Genomic DNA, 19,768 nt, shown 5'->3' on the forward strand with positions numbered 1-19,768 from the left:
TCCACAACACACTCGTCTACGTCAGGGGTTCTCAAACTTAGGCCCAAGGACCCCAACGCCTTTTAGACATCATCCATTATCAAAATATGCCTTTTGTTCTTGAAAAGATAAGAAAGATAAGACATTATTCCTGTATTATATAACAGTACACTTTTTGTTCTAAATACTAAAATAAAATAAAAATTGGCTTAATTGATTCAAGGATTTCAGATTCATGTGATGAACCACTTCACAACTTTAAATTGGTCCAAACCTCGGGATTTTTTTTAGTGCCTTGCCAGTCCCCCCAAATATGGGTATGCACTTAAAAAACAAAACAGAACAAAAAAAAACCCCCCACATAATTTATTGCAAATCCTTTTGTTCATTTTGAAACGCACATAATTTAAAGGTGCGTCTTTCAAGTAAACCTATAATTTTTCCTCCCACCTTTGTCACAGAGGTAGTGGGGGCTTAGATGGTGAGAGTCACTCTCTGAACAGCACGCTGCTAGAGTACGTGGACCTGACCCGACAGCTACTGGAGGCCGAAAACGACAAGGACTCAGATATGCTGAAGGACATCCGTTGTCACTTCAGCGCGCTTGTGGCAAACATCATCCAGAATGTTCCAGGTATCCCCCCCCCCCTCGTCCTCATTTTGGAATCATGCATGGGCTCTGTGTAATTACTAAATTTAAGTGACTTTCTGTTCAACAGGCCATTCACAATGTGAGCATCATAGTTATATTTAATTATCGTTTTTATGAGGGCAACGTCTCCTTTTAAAGGGGTTCCTGCATTGAAAAAGTTTGAAAACCATTGTCCTTTAAGTTTAAAACAAATCAACGTCCCTTGCAGTGCACCAGCGCCGGAGCATCTTCCCACAGCAGTCGCTACGACACAGCCTCTTCATGCTGTTCAGCCACTGGGCCAGCCCATTCAGCATCATGTTCACACCGCTGGACCGCTACAGCGACCGGAACATGCAGATCAACCGCCATCAGTACTGCGCATTAAAGGTACACGTGGAAGTAGACTTGTTTTGCTCTGACTCACCAGAGGATGGGAAAATGTCGCTGTCATCGAGGGCAGCTCTGGCCCCGTGAGGATGAATTTGATATCTGATTGGTTAATGAAGCAGTCATATTGCAAATATAGTTTTTACATCAGTCACCGATACAGATTAGGTAGGCCCTTGGCAAATTCAAATAACATAGCAACACACAGTGTCTTAAATCTTATTGGCTGAAAAATAAGTCAAGCATCCTCATGTACTTGGCAGCAGAGTCACTCCAAAATAAAGGAATGAATACGGTTTTGTGGAACAAAAAAAGTGTTTTCCAATATGTTTAAGAATGTTTGAAGTGTGTGTGGAAGCGGTGAAAGTATGAAAAAATGTGTAATTTTACATAGTGTCATATGCATCGTCCTCCTCTCAGGCCATGTCTGCCGTGTTGTGTTGCGGTCCCGTTTCCGACAACGTTGGCCTCTCCTCTGACGGATACCTCTACAAGTGGCTGGACAACATCCTGGATTCCCACGATAAGAAGGTGGGTGAGATGTAATTCTCCAACATCAATAATCTGTCAACCTCTTCGTTAAGTGTGAGTATACAGATACAGATACAGATGATCGGCCGAATTTGAACATCTTCTCTCTCCTCTGATCAACGTTAGTGAAGACCTGATTATCAGATGTTTCTAAAAGATTATTCTGTGCGACTATCCTGTGGTGTGGGATATGTTATGAGTTGATTTTTCATCCGAATCTGCTGAGAAAATGGTCAGGGTTGACAAGTGTAATTGTTAAACCTGTTCAAAGTTCAAAGTGGCCTACACACATACCAACAAAAGCCTGCAAAACAATGTCTGGAAAGACCTAAATGCTACTCGGACCACAGAAGCAGAAGTTTCACAACCAAAATTTTACAACATAGTTCTTTTTTGTTGTTGTTCATCACACGCCTCTTTGCAGTCACTCTGTCAATGAATAGAATAGTCTAAAGACCAATCTGGTTACATCATGCATTCTAACGGCATAACATAGGTGCTATGTCAATGAGCCAGTGAGTTTTGCTTGGCGTAACCCGCAAGGTTGAGGTCACATCACTGGTAGTGTGCAACAAGGGCCCTCTAGTGTTGTTCGGAGGTACAGAGGTTAGTTACTGCAGGCTGGAAAAGGTCTGAGGGTTTGCGTTGTTGACACTGAACTGATTGATCTCACGAGGCTCCTTTTAGTCGTGTGTATGCTTTGCATTCTTTCCTGTGCAAAAAAAGACAATAAAAGGTCTCCTTCAGGTTCACCAGTTGGGCTGTGAGGCGGTGATGCTGCTGCTGGAGTTAAACCCGGACCAGAGCAACCTGATGTTCTGGGCTGTGGACCGCTGCTACACGGGCTCACGCCGCGTGGCCGCCGGCTGCTTCCGGGCCATCGCCAACGTCTTTCATAACAGGTACAAGACCCGATCCCACCCTTTACACGTGGTCCGCTGTTGTTGCTAATTCCACTTTGTTTCTTACACTCTATTGCATTGGTCGCAGGGATTATCAGTTTGACACTGTGGTGCTCCTGAACCTGATTCTTTTCAAGGCTGCCGACTCCTCCCGTGAAATATACGAGGTGGCCATGCAACTGTTACAGGTGAGAAAATGTAAAAATATTAATAATAATAATAATTCTTACATAAAAGAAAGAGGATTACATTATTTTGTATCTAACAAACCACATTAACTTTGTTTTCGGAGAGTGCTAGCTTAATGCTAACACACGATTGAGAACTGAGTTGGCGGGCTAACATAACTAGCCAATTATAAACCTTTAAAAGTTGTAACAGGGCTTGTTCAATTACCATGATGTACTGTTTAATTCTTTACATTCTGTACCGCTGTATGTCTTACAATCAAAATGTTCAATTTAATTTTTAAAATAAGATAATAGACCTTGTCATTGTCAGAGGAGCAATGTAAATGTTTAAACATGAATTGTAATATATGTAATTATTTTATTTTCATTTTTATTTTTTTGCCCATGCACAGATCCTGGAACCCAAGTTTTTCCGCTATGCCCATAAGTTGGAGATCCTGCGATCAGACGGCATCTTGACGCCGCCCTCGCCTCTGCCACACCTCTACTCCGTCTCATACTACCAGCTATCCGAGGAGCTGGCCAGGACATACCCGGAGCTCACACTGCCCATATTCTCAGGTGACCACCTCTGACAAATACTGCTCTTAGGGTGCCGGTCCTTTTTCTGTCATGGTGATTGTTGATGGTGGCCTTGATTGATTGTGAGGGGCTGACATCTGCTCTGCTAAAGGACAAAAAAAAAAAAAAGTGCATTCCAGATCCCAAAGTACTGGTCGGTGGCAACACCTGGTCTAAAAAAACAACAACCATTTTTATCGGTTCTCATAGAATGAGGGAAGAAAGAGCTTTACAACACTTTTCAGACTGCTCAAGGGTCCAAGAGAGTTAAGACATGTGCTGCTGTTTTCAATATTTTCTGTCCTTGGGTATGCAGAGGTGAGCCAGCGCATCCTAACAGCACACCCAGGCGGTCGCCAGGTGATGTTGCACTACCTCCTGCCCTGGATGAACAACATGGAACTGGTAGACTTCAAGCCCACCACACGGCGCCCGGAGGACGCCGGCAGCAGCGAGGAGGAAGAGGACACGCAGGATGGGGACATAATGATGGTCAACAGCCGACGCTGGCTACACGGGGAGGGATGGGGCTCGCCCCGGGCCACCACCATGGTGCTCAACAACCTCATGTTCATGACGGCCAAGGTGGGTCAGTTGATGTACTCTGTTGGATTCAGATTGAAATTGAAACGGCAGAGTTTGATATATTCATTTTGTTAGTTGTACTGAGATCTATTTTCATCGGTAATGCAGTCAGACAAAACATTATGCCCAAAACATTTGGCTAAAAAGAACACTGTCAGGCAAAAAACCACTCAAATCTGTGATGGGGTGACATTCAGTGCCGATCATCCCTGACATGACTTAATTAATTAATTTGTAGTACGGGGACGAGTTTGCCTGGTCGGAGATTGAGAACGTGTGGACCACCTTAGCAGACAGCTGGCCAAAGAACCTCAAAATAATCCTGCACTTCCTCATCAGCATGTCCGGAGTCAGCAGCGAGCCCAGCCTCCTGCCCTACGTGAGTCTCATTTTTACACGTTGCAATATCTCCGGGCGTGTTAGCCCCCTCCCCCCAAGACTCGTCCCTCTCCCGTGTCTGCAGGTGAAGCGAGTGGTGGTGTACCTGGGCCGAGACAAGACTATGCAGCTGCTGGAAGAGCTGATGAGCGAGCTGGAGTTGACGGATGCCGTCAGTTCGGCCGTCGCTCACATGGACAACCCGCCCTACTACCGCATCAGCTCCAGCTACAAGATCCCTTCGGTCGCCTCAGGTTAGCCACATTAGTGTCCGGCGGTTTGCGCAGATTGTAAAGCCAAGTGATGTCACGTCGTGTCTGTGTTGTCCATAGGTACGACGTCAAGCAGCAACACAATGGTGCCAGGACATGACGGTCATCATGACGGCAAGGTCAAAGATTCTAATATGGAGGACAGGTACAAAGCGTTCTCTGATGATGGATTTAAATAGTTTAATTTTTTTGTTTTTTTGCTCAATCTGTGGGTGGTAAATTTTGTTAATTTGTCCCATTTTTATAAATAGGAAGGTAACTAAAAACTTGGTTGTTTAATTTTATAGTTGATGGGTGGGCAGGCACCCCAAAGACCAAACCATTTGTATACAAACATTAAAAAGTACATTTTACACAGTGGCTAGTATTGCATTCATGCATTTCTTGACTTGAATCCACTTTTTAGTGCCACCACTCTCATGTTGAAACACAAGTATTGGAATTTCAGTTGTGAAGTTTGCGTTTTTGCAGTTACACGCACCTGGACATCTACGGCGGTCTGAACACCAACCTGAACCGCCAGCACCACCGCCTGGAGTCTCGTTACAGCAGCAGTTCAGGAGGCTCCTACGAAGAAGAGAAAAGTACGCCCAAACTCACGCGGCCCTCAATATTAAAATGCTCTGCTAACCAATCTGTTTTTCCAGGCGACTCAATGCCACTTTATGCCAACTGGCGGTTGAAAGTCATGGATCACAACCGCCCAGAGCCTCTCCCCTTCCCCCCAACGGGTGGCTGCTGGTCCCCACTGGTGGATTACCTGCCGGAGACCAACACCCCTGCTGTAGCATTGCACAGGTACGGCACCCAGGCATCTAACCAAGCACGACGTCCTCTTGACTCGTCCTCCCGATTTTTAACAAATTAACATCTTTATTCGTAACCTCATACATCATGAGGAATAAATACACAAAATAAAATATATTGTGGTGTGTGCTGTATTCCAGATGGCCTAAAAGACGAGAATATGACAAAACATGACAAGTTTGGCAAAAAGTGGGATTTGGATTTGACACGTATTTTGATACACTGTACTTCAAAGTGGATCAGTTCCATTTGATTCGATGTACTCGCATCTTTTAAATCAAACCGATTTTTCGATTCAAATCATTTTTTGTTACTCCGCTGACAAATAGTAAAGAGGTAAGTGATAGATTGGCGTGTTATGAATTTGGGACAAATCCGGGTTATGTTGCCAAAATATGTGAAAAACTGACAAAGATAATGCGACCAAAAGACTGCAAGAAATATGACAAAGCCGAGAAGAATGTGACAATGGAAAACATTAAAGCTCACAAAAATGTTATTAGGCCTATGATCAGTGCTGTAGAGGTCAAAGTAAAAAAAATGTCAGAATGTTCAAGTGGACTTGCTGTTGTGTTTCAGATGTAACATCGCCGTCATCCTACTAACCGACCTCATTGTGGACCACGGCGTCAAAGTGGAGTGGAGTGCCTATTTGCATCTCTTGCTGCATGCCATTTTTATAGGTAACTCGCTTGTCGATGTCGCTCGACGTCTGGCTTAGCGCTAATGCCGACAAACCCGCCGTCTCCTCTCCCGTGTCCCCCGCTAGGGTTTGACCATCAGCACCCAGAGGTGTACGAGCACTGCAAGCGCCTCCTGCTGCACCTGCTCATCGTGCAGGGCACCAACAGCAACGTTCAGGGAGTGGCCATGGTGCTCCTCCGCAACAGGGAGTTCAACGACCCCAGGGTCCTCACCGTCAAGCCGCCCCCGCCTGAGTTCCACTTCACAGGTCTCTACTCTACAAATGTCTCTTGAGTGTGTGCGTGCATGTAGAGGTGTATGTAACGCGTGGTTGTGGGTGCAGGCATGCAAGAGTTGCTGCCCGACTGTCAGCCTTCGCCAGTGACAGACTCGGGCCTGAGCTCCAGCTCCACGTCATCCAGCATCAGCCTGGGTGCGGGCGGCTCATCCCTGTCCCACCTGTCCCACACATCCCCGTCCATCCTCAATGAGGTGGACGCCAAGGACGAGAAGGTCAAAGCGCTCATTGAGTTCATCACCTCCAGGTGAGAAACACTCCTTTCATCAATTTCAGGTGTGTGTTCTCAGTTTACCACAGAGTGCCGTTGCTGTTTGCTCATTTCTGTCAGGTTTGTCAAGTATTAATCTGTTTTTTGGGGTACTTTTTGTCTAATCTTGTCCATACTTTATCAGGTTCTTTAATATTTTTATTTGCCAGATTATGTCAATTTTTACCCCATTTGTTTCTGATTTGTATTAATTTTTTGGCTTTGTTTTAATTACTTTTTTGCTGGATTATGTATTTTGCCAAGTTTTGTCCTTTTTTTTTTTTTTTGGCCATATTTGATGTCTTTGATATTTCAATTTAGCCCGGGATCAATTTTTTAATTTACGTATTTTAAACATAAAAATCCCCTCCTTTGTATGTGTGTTAGGAAGCGTGGACCACTCTGGAACCACGAGGATGTGTCACCTAAGAATCCCAACATCAAAAGCGCTGAGCAGCTGAGCGCCTTCGTCCGACACGTCATGACCGTATTCAATCTTTCCCAGCCTGGTGCGTTTTGTCCAGACAGTGTCTGCCCAGCGATATCCTAGAAATCTGGGGTTTATAACAGTTATGGTTTTTAATGGTTTTCACACATTGGCTCCAGGTCACGTCACACGTTCTTAGAACATTTTTCAACCATTGCGTTGAACACTGTTTTCATTTCCGCTTAACATAACAACTATGAAACGGTATATCATAAGCGTTTGTGTTCCCCCACTGTATTGAATGAAACAAACGTGCAAGCTTAATGCTAACATAAGATTAAAAAAGACATGAAAGGGGTAATGAAATTAGCTTTGATGTTTGTTTTAACCCTTCAAGCAATATGTATTTGAACATGAACATTTAAGCAAAACCACGCACACAGACAATATAATAATAACATTCATTTATTATTTATCCTTTACACACAAAAGAAATCACTAATACTACAGCATTTTACTTTATCCGTTTTGAAACTCTTCCCTGTGATAAACAGTCATTTGCTGTACTTGTTTTTACTTGCCGTGAAGGTCAACTTGTTGTTTTCTTTTATTTTTGGTGGGTGTTCCACCCTTTAGCTTTTCAGCTCAACTCTCTGCTAAGCGACGTGGCCCTGCAGACGGCGCTCTCGTGCTCTTCCCGCCACTATGCTGGCCGCTCCTTCCAGATATTCCGGGCGCTCAAGCAGCCGCTCACTCCCGCCACCTTGTCCGACATCCTCTCGAGACTAGTCGAGACCGTTGGGGACCCTGGAGAGGAGGCTCAGGTCAGGACCTATTTAACTTGAAGCTCGGAAAGAAGGAAGTTCTGACTGATGGCCTATTTTGTGTTCAGGCCAATGGCATGTCTAATATAAATGTATTGCTTTGGTGCCATCTGGTGGCATTTTGGTGCAAAGAACCTGTTTAAGTGAAGAGAGGAGCTTCATTTAGACAGACTATCATCAGCAAAGCTACAGAAAATTTCTGACTCCAAATTGTATTGCTTATTGAATGCTGTACACGGGCGTAAATGCGCAAATATGAGTCGTGAATTATTTTTGTCTCTTCAGGGCTTTGTCATCGAACTTCTTCTCACCCTGGAGTCTGGCATCGACACACTGGCGGACACAGTCAAAAACTATGACCTCCTCACTGCCTTAGTACAGTACGTCCTCTAATTCCCGTGTACTCATGCTGGGCTCATGTTCTCAGCGCTTATGTTCATTTGTCTTTGGTCAGGACTTCCTCCTGTGATCACCTGCTGGGGCCCAAGTTTGCGGCCAACAGGAAGAGCACAGGCCAGCTGAACCTGAGCAGCGGCGGGCTGTTCAACTGCGCGCACAACCGCAGTAACTCTCTGAGAGCCAGCCTGATGGGCGAGCGCAAGGCGGACCGGCGGCGCAGTAACACCCTGGATGTGGCCGACCGCCTCGGGGGGAGCCATGGTAACCTAGCGCGAACCCGCAGCTTATCAGCGCTGGGTGGCGGCGGCGGGAACCCGGGCTCCGGCGGTGGCCCGGGTCGTGACGCTGACCCCCCAGTGGACCCCACCAAACTCATGGCCACGGTGTTCTGGATTGCCGCCTCGCTGCTGGAGTCGGACTACGAGTTTGAGTACCTGCTGGCGCTGCGGCTGCTCAACAAGCTGCTGGGCCAGCTGCCTCTGGAGCGGGAGGACAACAGGGAGCATCTTGAGAGGATACAGGCCAAGCTCAAATGGTACAGCTTCCCGGGGCTGCTGCAGCTCTTCCTCAAGGGCTTCACGTCCACGGCCACGCAGGAGCTCACCATCCAGCTGCTCAGCAAGCTCATTAGCGTCTCCAGACACGCGCTTATTGACCCCTCTCAACTGGCAGGCAAGTCGACTTGATCCTCACTTCCGTAGCAGTCACAGCCGATCCCCGTTCACAAGGGTGGAATTTCCTCTATTTGGCCCAATTGTCAGTACTTGTGTGCCCGCTTTACATTATATTCGAGGGGAACAAAAATGGACCAGTCTATGAACTTGATCCTATAGCCTGTGTTTTAATTTGTATTTGTCATGCCCCCCCACCAGGCTTCCCACTGAACATTCTGTGCCTGCTGCCACACCTCATCCAGCACTTTGACAGTCCCACGTCATTCTGCAAGGAGACAGCAGACAAGATTGCCAAGCTATGCGCTGACGACAAGTCGGCCACACTCTCCAACCTGGCGCACATGATGAGCCTGTACAGCACGCACAGCTACTCACGCGACTGCGCCAACTGGATCAACGTGGTGTGCCGCTACGTGCACGACGCCTTCGCTGACATCACCCTCAATCTGGTCACCTACTTGGCTGAGGTGTGCCGATAAACGGCTCCACCCACCTGTGTCCCTGTGCATTCGTGGTTAACACAGTGTTGTATTGCCAGTTGCTGGAGAAGGGCCTTCCCGGCATGCAGCAGTCCTTGCTGCAGATCATCTACAGCCTGCTGAGCCACATTGACCTTTCGGCTGCCCCGGTCAAGCAGTTCAACCTGGAGATAATGAAGATCATAGGCAAATACGTTCAGGTCAGCCTCTACTGCACAGAAATAAAACGCTTTTGAGGTCATAATTTTTTGAGTTCTTTGTCAAGTTTTGTCATTTTTGTCAGATACTACAGTTGATAGATTTAAAAATTTTCTCAGTTTTTCAATTTTTGTTTTTTTCTCCCGTTTTGTTAGTTTTGTCTGAATTCTTTGTCGTTTTGTTTTCCCTCTATTTTTATTAGCTGTCCATCAGGCTTTTGCCAGTCTTGTTATCCATTTTTGTTTGATTGTGCCTAATTTTTGCCAGTATTTTTTTCCCAGATGTTTAGAAAAAAATTGCCACTTGTTTTACTTTTATTTTGGGGGTTGGATTTTATGTACATTTTCCCCCTCAAAATTTTTAATCAACGTTTGTTTTCATATTTGTAACGTTTCCATCTGTTTTACAGTTTTATAAAACTGCTGCACTCAAATGACCTCCTTGAGCTAATTCTATACTAGTTTCGCCCTTTTATGTCTAATCCCACTGATGTACCGATTTGCTTTTTTAACCGATGTGAGCCAGGGGCAGGGGCCGGTGAAAATATTTTCCTTCGCATTCCTAAATTCCACCCAAAACTCGATTCACCTGCCCTCAGCTGCTTCTCCTCTCTCATCTTTCTTTCCAGAGCCCACACTGGAAGGAGGCGCAGAACATTCTGAAGCTAGTGGTGTCCCGCTCAGCCAGCCTGGTGGTGCCTGACGACGTGCACCGCTCGTACAGCAGCGAGTCGTGCGGCTCGCCAGAAATCGCCTTCACGCGCATATTCAACAACTCCTCCAAGGAGCTGCCCGGGAAGACACTGGACTTCCACTTTGACATCTCAGAGGTGAACGTCTTTATTCTGTTGTTCCGATGCGGCTAAAGTGCTCACACTGTTCTGTACTGAAATGAAGAAGAGGAAAACAAATCAGGCCACAGGTTGCATGATGTGTTGGCTGATGCTGTTATGCTATCGATTCTCATCACCTTTCTACTGATATACTCACAAACCTATCCTCTGTTATTCACTGGGGGGGGCGGAATCCATATCTGATATAAAAGTAGTGCTTTGCCGCCATCTTGTGGCATTTAAAGACAAATGTTTTTCGGTGAGATGCAAGCGAGACTCACTGATAATCGTGTCTCTCTAGACTCCCATCATTGGACATAAGTACGGCGATCAGCGCACGGCGGTCGGCAGGAATGGGAAACCGCAGATGAACGCCGTCACCAGGAGTACGTCGTCCACATCCTCCGGATCCAATTCCAATGGACTGGTGCCGGTTAGCTGGAAGAGGCCGCAACTCTCTCAGGTATAAGAATGAAAAAGCTGGACATTTTTTCCCCTCCCTGGAGCAGCTGGATTTGAAATGTTTCCTGTTTTTGGTCTTTACAGAGAAGAACCAGAGAGAGACTCATGAATGTTCTCTGTCTGTGTGGTCCGGAGTCTGGCATTCCCAAAAATCCATCTGTAAGACTGGATTTTCCGACTCTAAGACTTCCAGCAAGGTCAATTTCACATGGCGTTTTTGGGATCCTGTACGACTGTGTCTATGTCCTTTCACCTACCAACGCAGGTGGTCTTCTCATCCAGCGAGGACCTGGACTCGGCCGACCAGCAGACCAGCCTGATCCCGACCGTGGAGGAAGTGGTACAAGAGGAAGAGGCTCAGGCAGAGGAGCTGGGCAGCGAGCAGCAGTTTGGCGTCTTTAAGGACTTTGACTTCTTAGATATTGAGCTGGAGGACGCAGAGGTGAGAAAATCTGCACAAATCAATGCAATGCCCAATTTCAGCCCCGGCATTGAAGGAATTCCCTGACATTGATTTCTGGGAATGTGTCTCATCCAATTTCCCTCCATGTTGACTCAGTCCAATTAATCTGCTTATCCCGCACGAAGAGTGTGTCCATGTTTGTACTGATCATGTATCGTAGTTGTCCAAAGTGTGTTATAACACCCATGTTCCTTCTCTTCTTTTGCCACAAGGAGTTGCAGGTAAGTCAGTGAACGGCTTAAGCGGGGTGCACATGTACTCCAATTTAACAGTAAAATAAAATCTTGAAATTTGCAGGAGCTCACAAATTCTCTTGCCATGACGAACACCCGCATGTAAACTTGTATGTCGTACTACCACGACTGACCTCTGAGAGGCAGTACAGTGACACACGGCATCCCACCTGATGGAAATTACAAAGAAGAAGATAGAGTTGCATTAGAAGAAAATAATGGAACCATCTAAGCTAACCGTTTGGCTATGGGGCGACTACATTGCAGTGGGAAAACTCTTCTCCTTGTCTTTTTATCGCGCTGAATGACTTGTTGACGTACAAAAATTCAGGTTGTGTCTGGCAACATCAACCTGATGGGCTATTATTCTGTTTGACGTCTCCGTAATGGCGTGTGTGCCTTGGACTAACTTGTCTTGGACCTCACACACAAGCCATTGCAAATGGTCAAACTGTCAGCCCCGAAAATCACTCTTAACACACCACAGGGAGCACAGGATCATTCCTTAAGATAATCTTTTCCAGATGCAATAATCAGATCTTTTCTGCCTTTGATCGAAAAAAATCGCAAAATCAGAAATTGGACTCCGTTATCTGTATGTGTGTACCCTGCTTTAGGTGGATTTTGCACTCCGTATGGTGTACCTGTGTCTATGTTTTGGTCTAATATCACATCTATGCTTCATTTCATCTTGATTTTGTTAGTTTCTCGTGTGTTTGTGTCATAGTGAAACGCACAGTGTGTGTGTGTAAGTGTCATGCATTTGTATAGCCAGCTTCCTATTTTCCGCTCGGTCTCACTGTTGTTCTCGCGGACGTCCTGCAGGGGGAAAGCATGGACAACTTCAATTGGGGTGTCCGGCGGCGGTCCCTGGAGAGCATGGACAAGGGGGACACGCCGTCTCTGCAGGAGTGCCAGTATGCCAGCAGCACGCCCAGCCTCAACCTCACCAACCACGAGGACACGGACGAGTCGTCCGAGGAGGAGGTACTGAGCGCTAGCCAGATTCTCAGCCGCTCTGGCCGCGTAAGTCGCACTCCAATCAGGGTCCATAAAAACAACCCAACCCAAACCCCAACCTTGCCCTCTCGTTCCCCAACTTGCCATGCTCCTCACACCTGCGTATGTGCTTGAGAGTGTGTGTTGAGCTGGGTCTGTGTGGACGCGAAGGGCTTGCTGCTTGCTTCTTGGCTGGTGGTCCCCCTTCTATGAACCTCTGCTGCTATGGTTGTAGCTCGCCCCTCTTTAAAACTCTCTGTTGCCCCCCCTTTCTGGCCGGTAAGTACGGCGCGGTAGCCCGAGGAGATCTTAAAAATATAATGACAAAACATTACCATTTTCAGCTAGTCAAAAGTTGCTTTCTCGTCCATGTGAGAAACTTAAAAAAATTAAATCCTGCTATCGCTGATCATAATTCATGCATGAAAGTGTTTTTGCACATTAAGAATGTATCACTTGGGAAAAAAAAACCCTAGCTGAAACAGTGTGACATTAAAACAATTAAACATTAAGCAATTGAAAACATTAACACTTCAAAAAAAATAATCATCGTAATAAATGTAGAAATAAATGTCCTTTTTGATTAAAAATACTGTGGTGCCCTGAAGTGATTGAGATGTATATCGTCACTTGTGTTTGTACTTACTTACTAAATTATAGATCATAAATATAGATCATATTTTTTTGAAACATTGAAATTGATAATAATTGTTTATTTTGGTAACAGAATGGCAATTCTTATCATTTTTACATCTCATTATTTCATGATTTGCAAATGAGTATGGTTTATTCTAAATCAATTTCATTTTTAATTGTATATTTTACAATTTATTCAATAACAAATATATAAATGACATTACAATACATTATTTTTCAACGGCATTACTTTTCTTAACATTGTATAACTTAAATACTATAAAATATGTGCGTAGTTCATTTTCTTATAATAGCGTCACATTTTTAAACTGGAATATTTAAGATTTAAGTGATTTATGAAGCAATTAAAATACATTTTTAATCTGTACCTAAAATATGTAAAATGGTTTATTTGAAAGAGAATGAATTATTATTTTTCAGTAGTTTTTTTAACCAATGTAAGAAATGTAAATATTTTGTAATAATACAAGTAATTTCTGGTATAGTTTGTACAATAAATCCATTTAATTCCTGAATGAGATAATTGATAAAAAAAAGTTTGTTATTGAAATGATTAAATAAAATAGAAAAGCAAAATTAATTTAAAAAAAAATCAAAATCTCAGAAAATCTAAGACTTCTTTTCATTTCTCCTTCCTGTGGTTGAAAAGGCCTCACGTCCCAGTACTTTGGTCCACAATCCCCGTGTTCCGACTGTAGCGGCTTACCCTCTCTGAAAATGTCTCCACCCTTCTGCGCAGCTCAACAGCGACTCGGCAACGGACGACATGGCGTCCAACCACGTGGACTCTCTGCAGCAGTCGCAGGAGTCGTCGGGCGGCGGCCCACTCGAGGAGGCCTCGGCCCTGGCGCCCCTCCGCCCTCCGGCCCCCTTCCCACGGCCGGATAGCCCCGTGCTGGAGACGGCCCGCTCAGACAGCACCAGCAGCCAGCTGCCTGAGGTGCGATCAGTGGGGAGCAATGACAAATTGTGGTGCTCTTGGGGGGCCTTCTAGTTTGCCTTATTTTTTCTTTCAACCCTTCACATGAACTCTTCTCAATCATGACGGCTCTGGTCGGGATGGTGCTTGGCTGCTCACTTATTTCAGCTTTTACTGTCTTCTACGCTTTTCTTCTTCTTTCTGGCGGCGTTTGTGGGTACTGCTTGCTCTCCTTATTCTGTTTTTTTCCCCTTTCTGGGTGATAATGAGTGTGGTGGGGCTTTGGCATTTGATTTGGGGCAGAGATGCAAGGAAAAAAAAGACTCACCTCAGGTCAGCTGTAACTGCTCACCTCCAATAATCACAAAATAAAAAGAAAGAAATCCCTCACCCCCCACCCCCATTTAAACACTTGTGAACTGGACACCGCCGCCGTAACCGCCACGGAACGCATGTGTGAGTATGACACGTGGGCTTGAGTCCACTCACTTGCTAACGAAACACACTCACTGGCATTCACTGCTACACCACTTGAAAATTGTCACAAGTACTAACCATGACGCCGACATGTATGCATATATATTGTGTTCTGCTCTGACCTTTCCTGCATCATTTTGACCGCGCTCGCAGGGCAAAAGTCGCCAAGTCAGATTAGTTGTTTGTGCTCAAGAAAACATTTTCTTAATTAGATTTAAAAGACAGTTTGGCCGCGTCTTATAAAGTTGAGAGAAAAAAAATAAATAGTTTATCTAAGTCATTATATTTGAATGATAAAATTTGACTTTATTCTTATTTTTTTGTCAAAATAATCCAAAGATCAACAATCACAATACACTTGATACTCAATATTATTATGTATAAAATTTCTTAACATTTTTGTTTGCTTTTTTTTTACCCTTTTCAGCAAGTTTTTTTGGTTAATTTACTGATGAAGCTTTTTAACTTATCAGTGCTTGCCGTTAGTACAAAACATACATACATTTTTATTTTAAACCCTTCAAAATACACTTTGTTTGCACAATACGCTGGTTGTAAAACAGCCTAAAAATATATATATATTTTTTGTGTATTTTCAGTATTGCTAGTATTACAGCCTTTCTGCAGCCAGCAGAGGGAGCACCACATCTTAAATGACAATGTCATTATTTACTCTCAGCAGAGCTGAAAATCAAAATTGTGTCATTCATTTGCTACATTGAAGTGCATTAAGCAATGAAACGGCTCTTTCGGAAATTATAGGAAATTGTTCCCTTGTCCGAAAATTGTTCAATCACATTTGGTTGAAAATGAACATTAACCCAAACTTTTCTATGGTTGACTCTAGAATCAAACCTAAAAAAAAGTGTGATTCATGTCAGTGAATAATAACAGAATTAAAAATTTTGTTTTCATCCGTTTCCAATTGGACAAAAATGGCCACGATGTGAACCGTATGTATCTATCACTCGGAGAAATCACCTTTCCTGCATATAAATGAACATAAATGAATGACGAGAGCGGGTATTCCCGGATGCTCTCGCAACTTTTTTTGTCTTTCCCCAATCGAGCCAAAGCTTTCGATGTCACCCCAAGGACATCACAGCCGCAGCTCTTAGTGTAATGAGCCCCACGGTTAAAAACCCATCAATACTCTGGACTCATTCCCTTGCAGGACGGCCACTTTCTAAAAGCTTTCTGTAATATAGCGGCCCGTTGCTCGCTCGTGATGTACTGGCCGTCTGCCACACTGGCTGAGCTAAATGCATTAGACTTTTAATGGGACGACAAAAAAAAAAAAATTTAAAACAAGTGCTTTCATTTGATTGTCTGGATTCATTTGCCATCGTTACGGAATTTGTTTGCATGTCACGGCTATGGAGTGTAAATATGTTGTTGCTTTATCACCCATCATACGGTAAGTCAGGGGAGCACGGTGGTTTAGTGGTTAGCATGTCTGCTTCATAGGTCTGAGGGTGAGGTTCGATTCTAGGCTCCGGCCGTCCTTTGTGGAGCTTGCATGTTCTCACTTGTGCTTGCGTGTGTTTTCAACAGGTACTCCAGCCACTTTCCAAATTATTTTTCTACAGATTGTGAAAACCGTATACACAGTACTCTAGGTTAAAAAAATCCCAAACTACCTGTCCTGATGTGAAAAAGTTATTGGCAAGAAGAGTGGGCCAAAATTTCTCCAAAGCGATGTGAAAGACTCATCACCAATTATCGCAAACACTTGATTTCTGTTATTGCTGCCAACCCATCATTAGGTTCAGGGGGCATTATTGTGTTTGACTTTTTGCGATGTCACTGTGTGTAGCAGCTTTTGAAATCACATCAGACTTTTCTGTCATTGTTTTTCCACAACGACCGTTAGTGCAGACTCGCGTACCAGTAAGCGCAAGACTGGATGAAACGTTTCTTTTAGCCAGTCATAATTTTCTCAAGAAGAACGTCAAGAACGTTTTTGCGAAAAACTCTTTTTTTAAAAACTATTATTTCAGGAGGCAATCACTCCAGGAATGACCAATTTTCTCTCTCCCATTTAGCTGGGATGGACTGCGGCACACTCGGTAACGTTATGAAGTGCTGATTCTCCCCCGGGGTCGTTCCCTCATGTGCTTTATTGGCACCAGGGTGCAATTTCTAGTGGGCTTCTCTGTGATAGATTAATATTGCCTTATGTCTATTGATCCCTTCTCGTTTTCTTGAGTTTCCCGAGGGACAGGTTAGCGTACGAAGTCAGTAAAAATGGTTACTTTGATGTCCCCCTTGGATCATTGAGATGATGCAGTTTCTTAAGTAAAGGCCTTAATGAATGTCTAGAGTCTGCTGACCCCTCCCCAGTGATGTACGATGCGCTGACGTTGCAGGATGGCGTCGGCATGACGACAGCGGCCGACGAGCTGAGCAGCAGCGTCAGCGAGGACACGGGTTTCGGCAGCGCCCCCCCTCTACCCCCCGATCGCCCGGACCTCTGCGAGCTCCCTGACCCACGGGAGACCCCGGAGCCTCAGGAGGACCTGGACCCGGCCCCCCCTCCGCCACCGGCCACAGACACTCCGCCGGGGTCCCTCTGTGAGGAGGGACCCCAAACGGTCCTGCCTCCATACACACCGGCGGAAGCGGAGACAAAGGCGGACCCGGACCTAGACCCAGACCCGGATCCGGGCAGCATCTGTGGCTCCATGTGGGAGGAAGATGTGACTCAGGCCCTGAAGGTACTGGACGAGCGCTGCGAGGAGGAGGAGGCCGACTATTCTGGCATGTCGAGGTGAGTGCATTGGGATTTGAGATTTTGACTTCACATGGTTTTCCACTGAGCGACACATGCAGAAATATCTTGGTATAGCAGAGGGGCTTCCAAACTTGTTCTTCCAAGGGCTACATCGAGTCATGAAGAGGCTTCCTGGTGTTTAATGCTACTTCCAATTTAAGTTTACTGTCAAACTACACATTAAATAAATAGAATTACATGCTTTGTCTTGAAAGCAACCACACCATTTTGTTTAAGAATGCATCTGCTAGCTTAATGCTAAGCCTGAATGGAAATTGCCCTTGATGGGCTAACGGATTACATGAGTCACCGCGTGTTATCTTTGTTGTAAGCATGAAGTGAATAAAAAGTAAGTCCTTTTATTCATTACATATATTTTTTTTAATTAATTCATCAGTTATCAGAATTTTAGTCTGCCAAATATCGGAATCTGCACTTACCTCAAAAAAAATAATCCATGTTGTTCAAGGCCCTTGTCAGGACTTATGAATTTAGTCACAGAACAAATTTAGCTTGTAAGAAAAAGTACCACAGTATGCACTTATAGCACCTTTTTTGTTAGTCGTGGTTTGCTCTCATAGTTCTCTCATGTCAAATACAAGAAAACACTTTTTTTACGTCATTGGCTGGAGTTGAGGTTCCGCTGCTTTTACCGTCATTGTTTTGGCCCAGCCTCTGTGTCAAACACTTTGGCGTGACAGTGAATCTTTCCTCCGGCCTGGCTCCCATTCAGGTGCATGTGAATGACGAAGGCCTCCTCATAAAGGTGGGCCAATTCCAGATTGAAGACAATCACCCGTTTGGGAATTTATGCCAGTTGGGGCAACAACAGGAAGGAGCAAGGCACAGCTCTTGGTGGCCTGTCCGCGTCATGAGGCATCTGTCATTAAACGCACGGTCGAGTTTGGGGGGGGGGGCAGAGGTGTGGGCACTCTGAGTGATTGTGCACTGACAGCCGGGGCACTAAACAGTTGAGCATGCAGCCATCTGTGAGGATTTATGCCCGACTGTTTAAATTACCCCCGTCGCCATCACCAACCCTCCCCCCCCCCCTCGCTGCTGTGAGGCCGCAAGTTGCACCCAGCGAATATGTGGAGGCTGTCTGCACTGCGCTAGTGCTACGAGACAGAGAGAGAGAGAGCGGGGATGAGGACGGAGACGGTGTCAGCAGCAGTGCTCGGCAGTGCCGGCTTTAAATACTTGTATTCTGTCTGCTTCTTCAGGCTCTTTGGTCCCACGGGCCTGTGAGTACTGTATTCAGTATATATATATATATATATAATATATATATATATTTATACATATATATATATGTGTGTGTGTGTGTATGCCAGAGAGAGAGAAACGGCGAGAGGGGGAGAGCAATGCGTGATGCTAAGTGGCTAATAGCTCATGTTGTTATGCTCCAGCACTGCAGCAAATCCATCATGTGGGCCAGCGTTTGTTTACGTCGGGGTTCAGCATCATTTATTGAGCCAAGGCACTTATTTGGCCTGAGAGAGAATCTCAGTAATGGCACAAGAAATACTCACTCTACTGCGGTACCTTCAGTTGTGTGTTTACTTAACTTGGAAATTCATTTTCTCCTACGGTGGTACCTTGAGAAACAAGAGACCTGACATTTGGATGATTTCTTTTTTTTTTTTTTGTGGTCTCCACTCAACTCACTTGACAGCAAGCACCGGTTTGAAGGATTGTGAACAATTTGTCAAAAAAAGATTCTTCAAGCTCTTTATTGACACTACCAGCTTAGGTTGTCTGTCAAACAAAATAAAACAATGAATATTACACATTGTGTATTTAAAATAACCACAGAAGTTTGCCTTCTGCTAGCTTAATGCTAATGCACGATGCAAAATGCCAAAGACGGGCTAACAAGTAGCATCGGTCAAGGTGTTACAATCCTTTAACCAACGAATATTTAAACAAACGGTGTAGCAAAAAAAAAAAAAAAAAAAGAATGTGATTCCAAACCTTTGACCCAATGCACATATGTTAAGTACTGGCTGTCTGTATAAATCATTGGCATACTTGGACAAAGATACATTATTTGTTATAAATGAAAAATGGCCAATTAAGTGAAATGTGATCATTTCCCACGGCACACTAATGTGACATTAATTGCTGTGGATGAATAATAATGATGGACCTACCCGTGTGTTTTCCATTCCACTTATCTTTATTTGGGTGGCTGCAGCCAAGATGAAGGTGACGCCGACTGCTTCCCCGAGACCCAGGCCTCGCCGCCCCCGTCGCCCTTCCTGTCGGCCATCCTGGCGGCATTCCAGCCCGTCGCCTATGACGATGAGGAGGATGCCTGGCGCTGCCACGTCAACCAGATGCTGTCGGACGTCGACGGGTCGTCCGCCGTCTACACCTTCCACGTCTTCTCGCAACTCTTTCAGGTACAGCAGGCGGGCGAGCTAGTTTGTTTTGAACGATTTTGAGGAATAATCTAATTGTAATTATTGTTTGTTTTTTTTTCTTCCCTCA

At 44.8% G+C, this 19,768-nt stretch overlaps 1 protein-coding gene across 9 annotated transcripts in view; it reads left to right on the forward strand.

Annotated features, from left to right (window-relative positions):
- fryl (furry homolog, like) overlaps positions 1 to 19,768 on the forward strand; it is a 70,256-nt gene that overhangs the window by 43,462 nt on the left and 7,026 nt on the right. For 8 of the 9 annotated variants that reach the window (XM_086116283.1, XM_086116284.1, XM_086116279.1 and 5 more), the window contains 29 exons: positions 441 to 613; positions 840 to 1,000; positions 1,421 to 1,531; positions 2,279 to 2,433; positions 2,522 to 2,621; positions 3,017 to 3,185; positions 3,502 to 3,770; positions 4,009 to 4,149; positions 4,234 to 4,402; positions 4,481 to 4,565; positions 4,892 to 5,004; positions 5,068 to 5,218; positions 5,807 to 5,910; positions 5,997 to 6,179; positions 6,255 to 6,456; positions 6,847 to 6,968; positions 7,523 to 7,710; positions 7,996 to 8,090; positions 8,165 to 8,781; positions 8,982 to 9,250; positions 9,322 to 9,462; positions 10,089 to 10,289; positions 10,594 to 10,755; positions 10,839 to 10,913; positions 11,020 to 11,196; positions 12,276 to 12,476; positions 13,846 to 14,046; positions 16,872 to 17,272; positions 19,473 to 19,680. In XM_086116283.1, the coding sequence (XP_085972409.1) occupies positions 441 to 613; positions 840 to 1,000; positions 1,421 to 1,531; positions 2,279 to 2,433; positions 2,522 to 2,621; positions 3,017 to 3,185; positions 3,502 to 3,770; positions 4,009 to 4,149; positions 4,234 to 4,402; positions 4,481 to 4,565; positions 4,892 to 5,004; positions 5,068 to 5,218; positions 5,807 to 5,910; positions 5,997 to 6,179; positions 6,255 to 6,456; positions 6,847 to 6,968; positions 7,523 to 7,710; positions 7,996 to 8,090; positions 8,165 to 8,781; positions 8,982 to 9,250; positions 9,322 to 9,462; positions 10,089 to 10,289; positions 10,594 to 10,755; positions 10,839 to 10,913; positions 11,020 to 11,196; positions 12,276 to 12,476; positions 13,846 to 14,046; positions 16,872 to 17,272; positions 19,473 to 19,680 (5,344 nt within the window). The remainder of the gene's footprint in view (positions 1 to 440; positions 614 to 839; positions 1,001 to 1,420; positions 1,532 to 2,278; positions 2,434 to 2,521; positions 2,622 to 3,016; positions 3,186 to 3,501; positions 3,771 to 4,008; positions 4,150 to 4,233; positions 4,403 to 4,480; positions 4,566 to 4,891; positions 5,005 to 5,067; positions 5,219 to 5,806; positions 5,911 to 5,996; positions 6,180 to 6,254; positions 6,457 to 6,846; positions 6,969 to 7,522; positions 7,711 to 7,995; positions 8,091 to 8,164; positions 8,782 to 8,981; positions 9,251 to 9,321; positions 9,463 to 10,088; positions 10,290 to 10,593; positions 10,756 to 10,838; positions 10,914 to 11,019; positions 11,197 to 12,275; positions 12,477 to 13,845; positions 14,047 to 16,871; positions 17,273 to 19,472; positions 19,681 to 19,768) is intronic. The other variant, XM_086116277.1, reaches the window with a different exon arrangement.

The sequence above is a fragment of the Hippocampus guttulatus genome, chromosome 7 (assembly GCF_054856545.1).
Source record: "Hippocampus guttulatus isolate MCC_2025c chromosome 7, RoL_Hgut_1.0, whole genome shotgun sequence".
NCBI lineage: Eukaryota > Metazoa > Chordata > Actinopteri > Syngnathiformes > Syngnathidae > Hippocampus > Hippocampus guttulatus.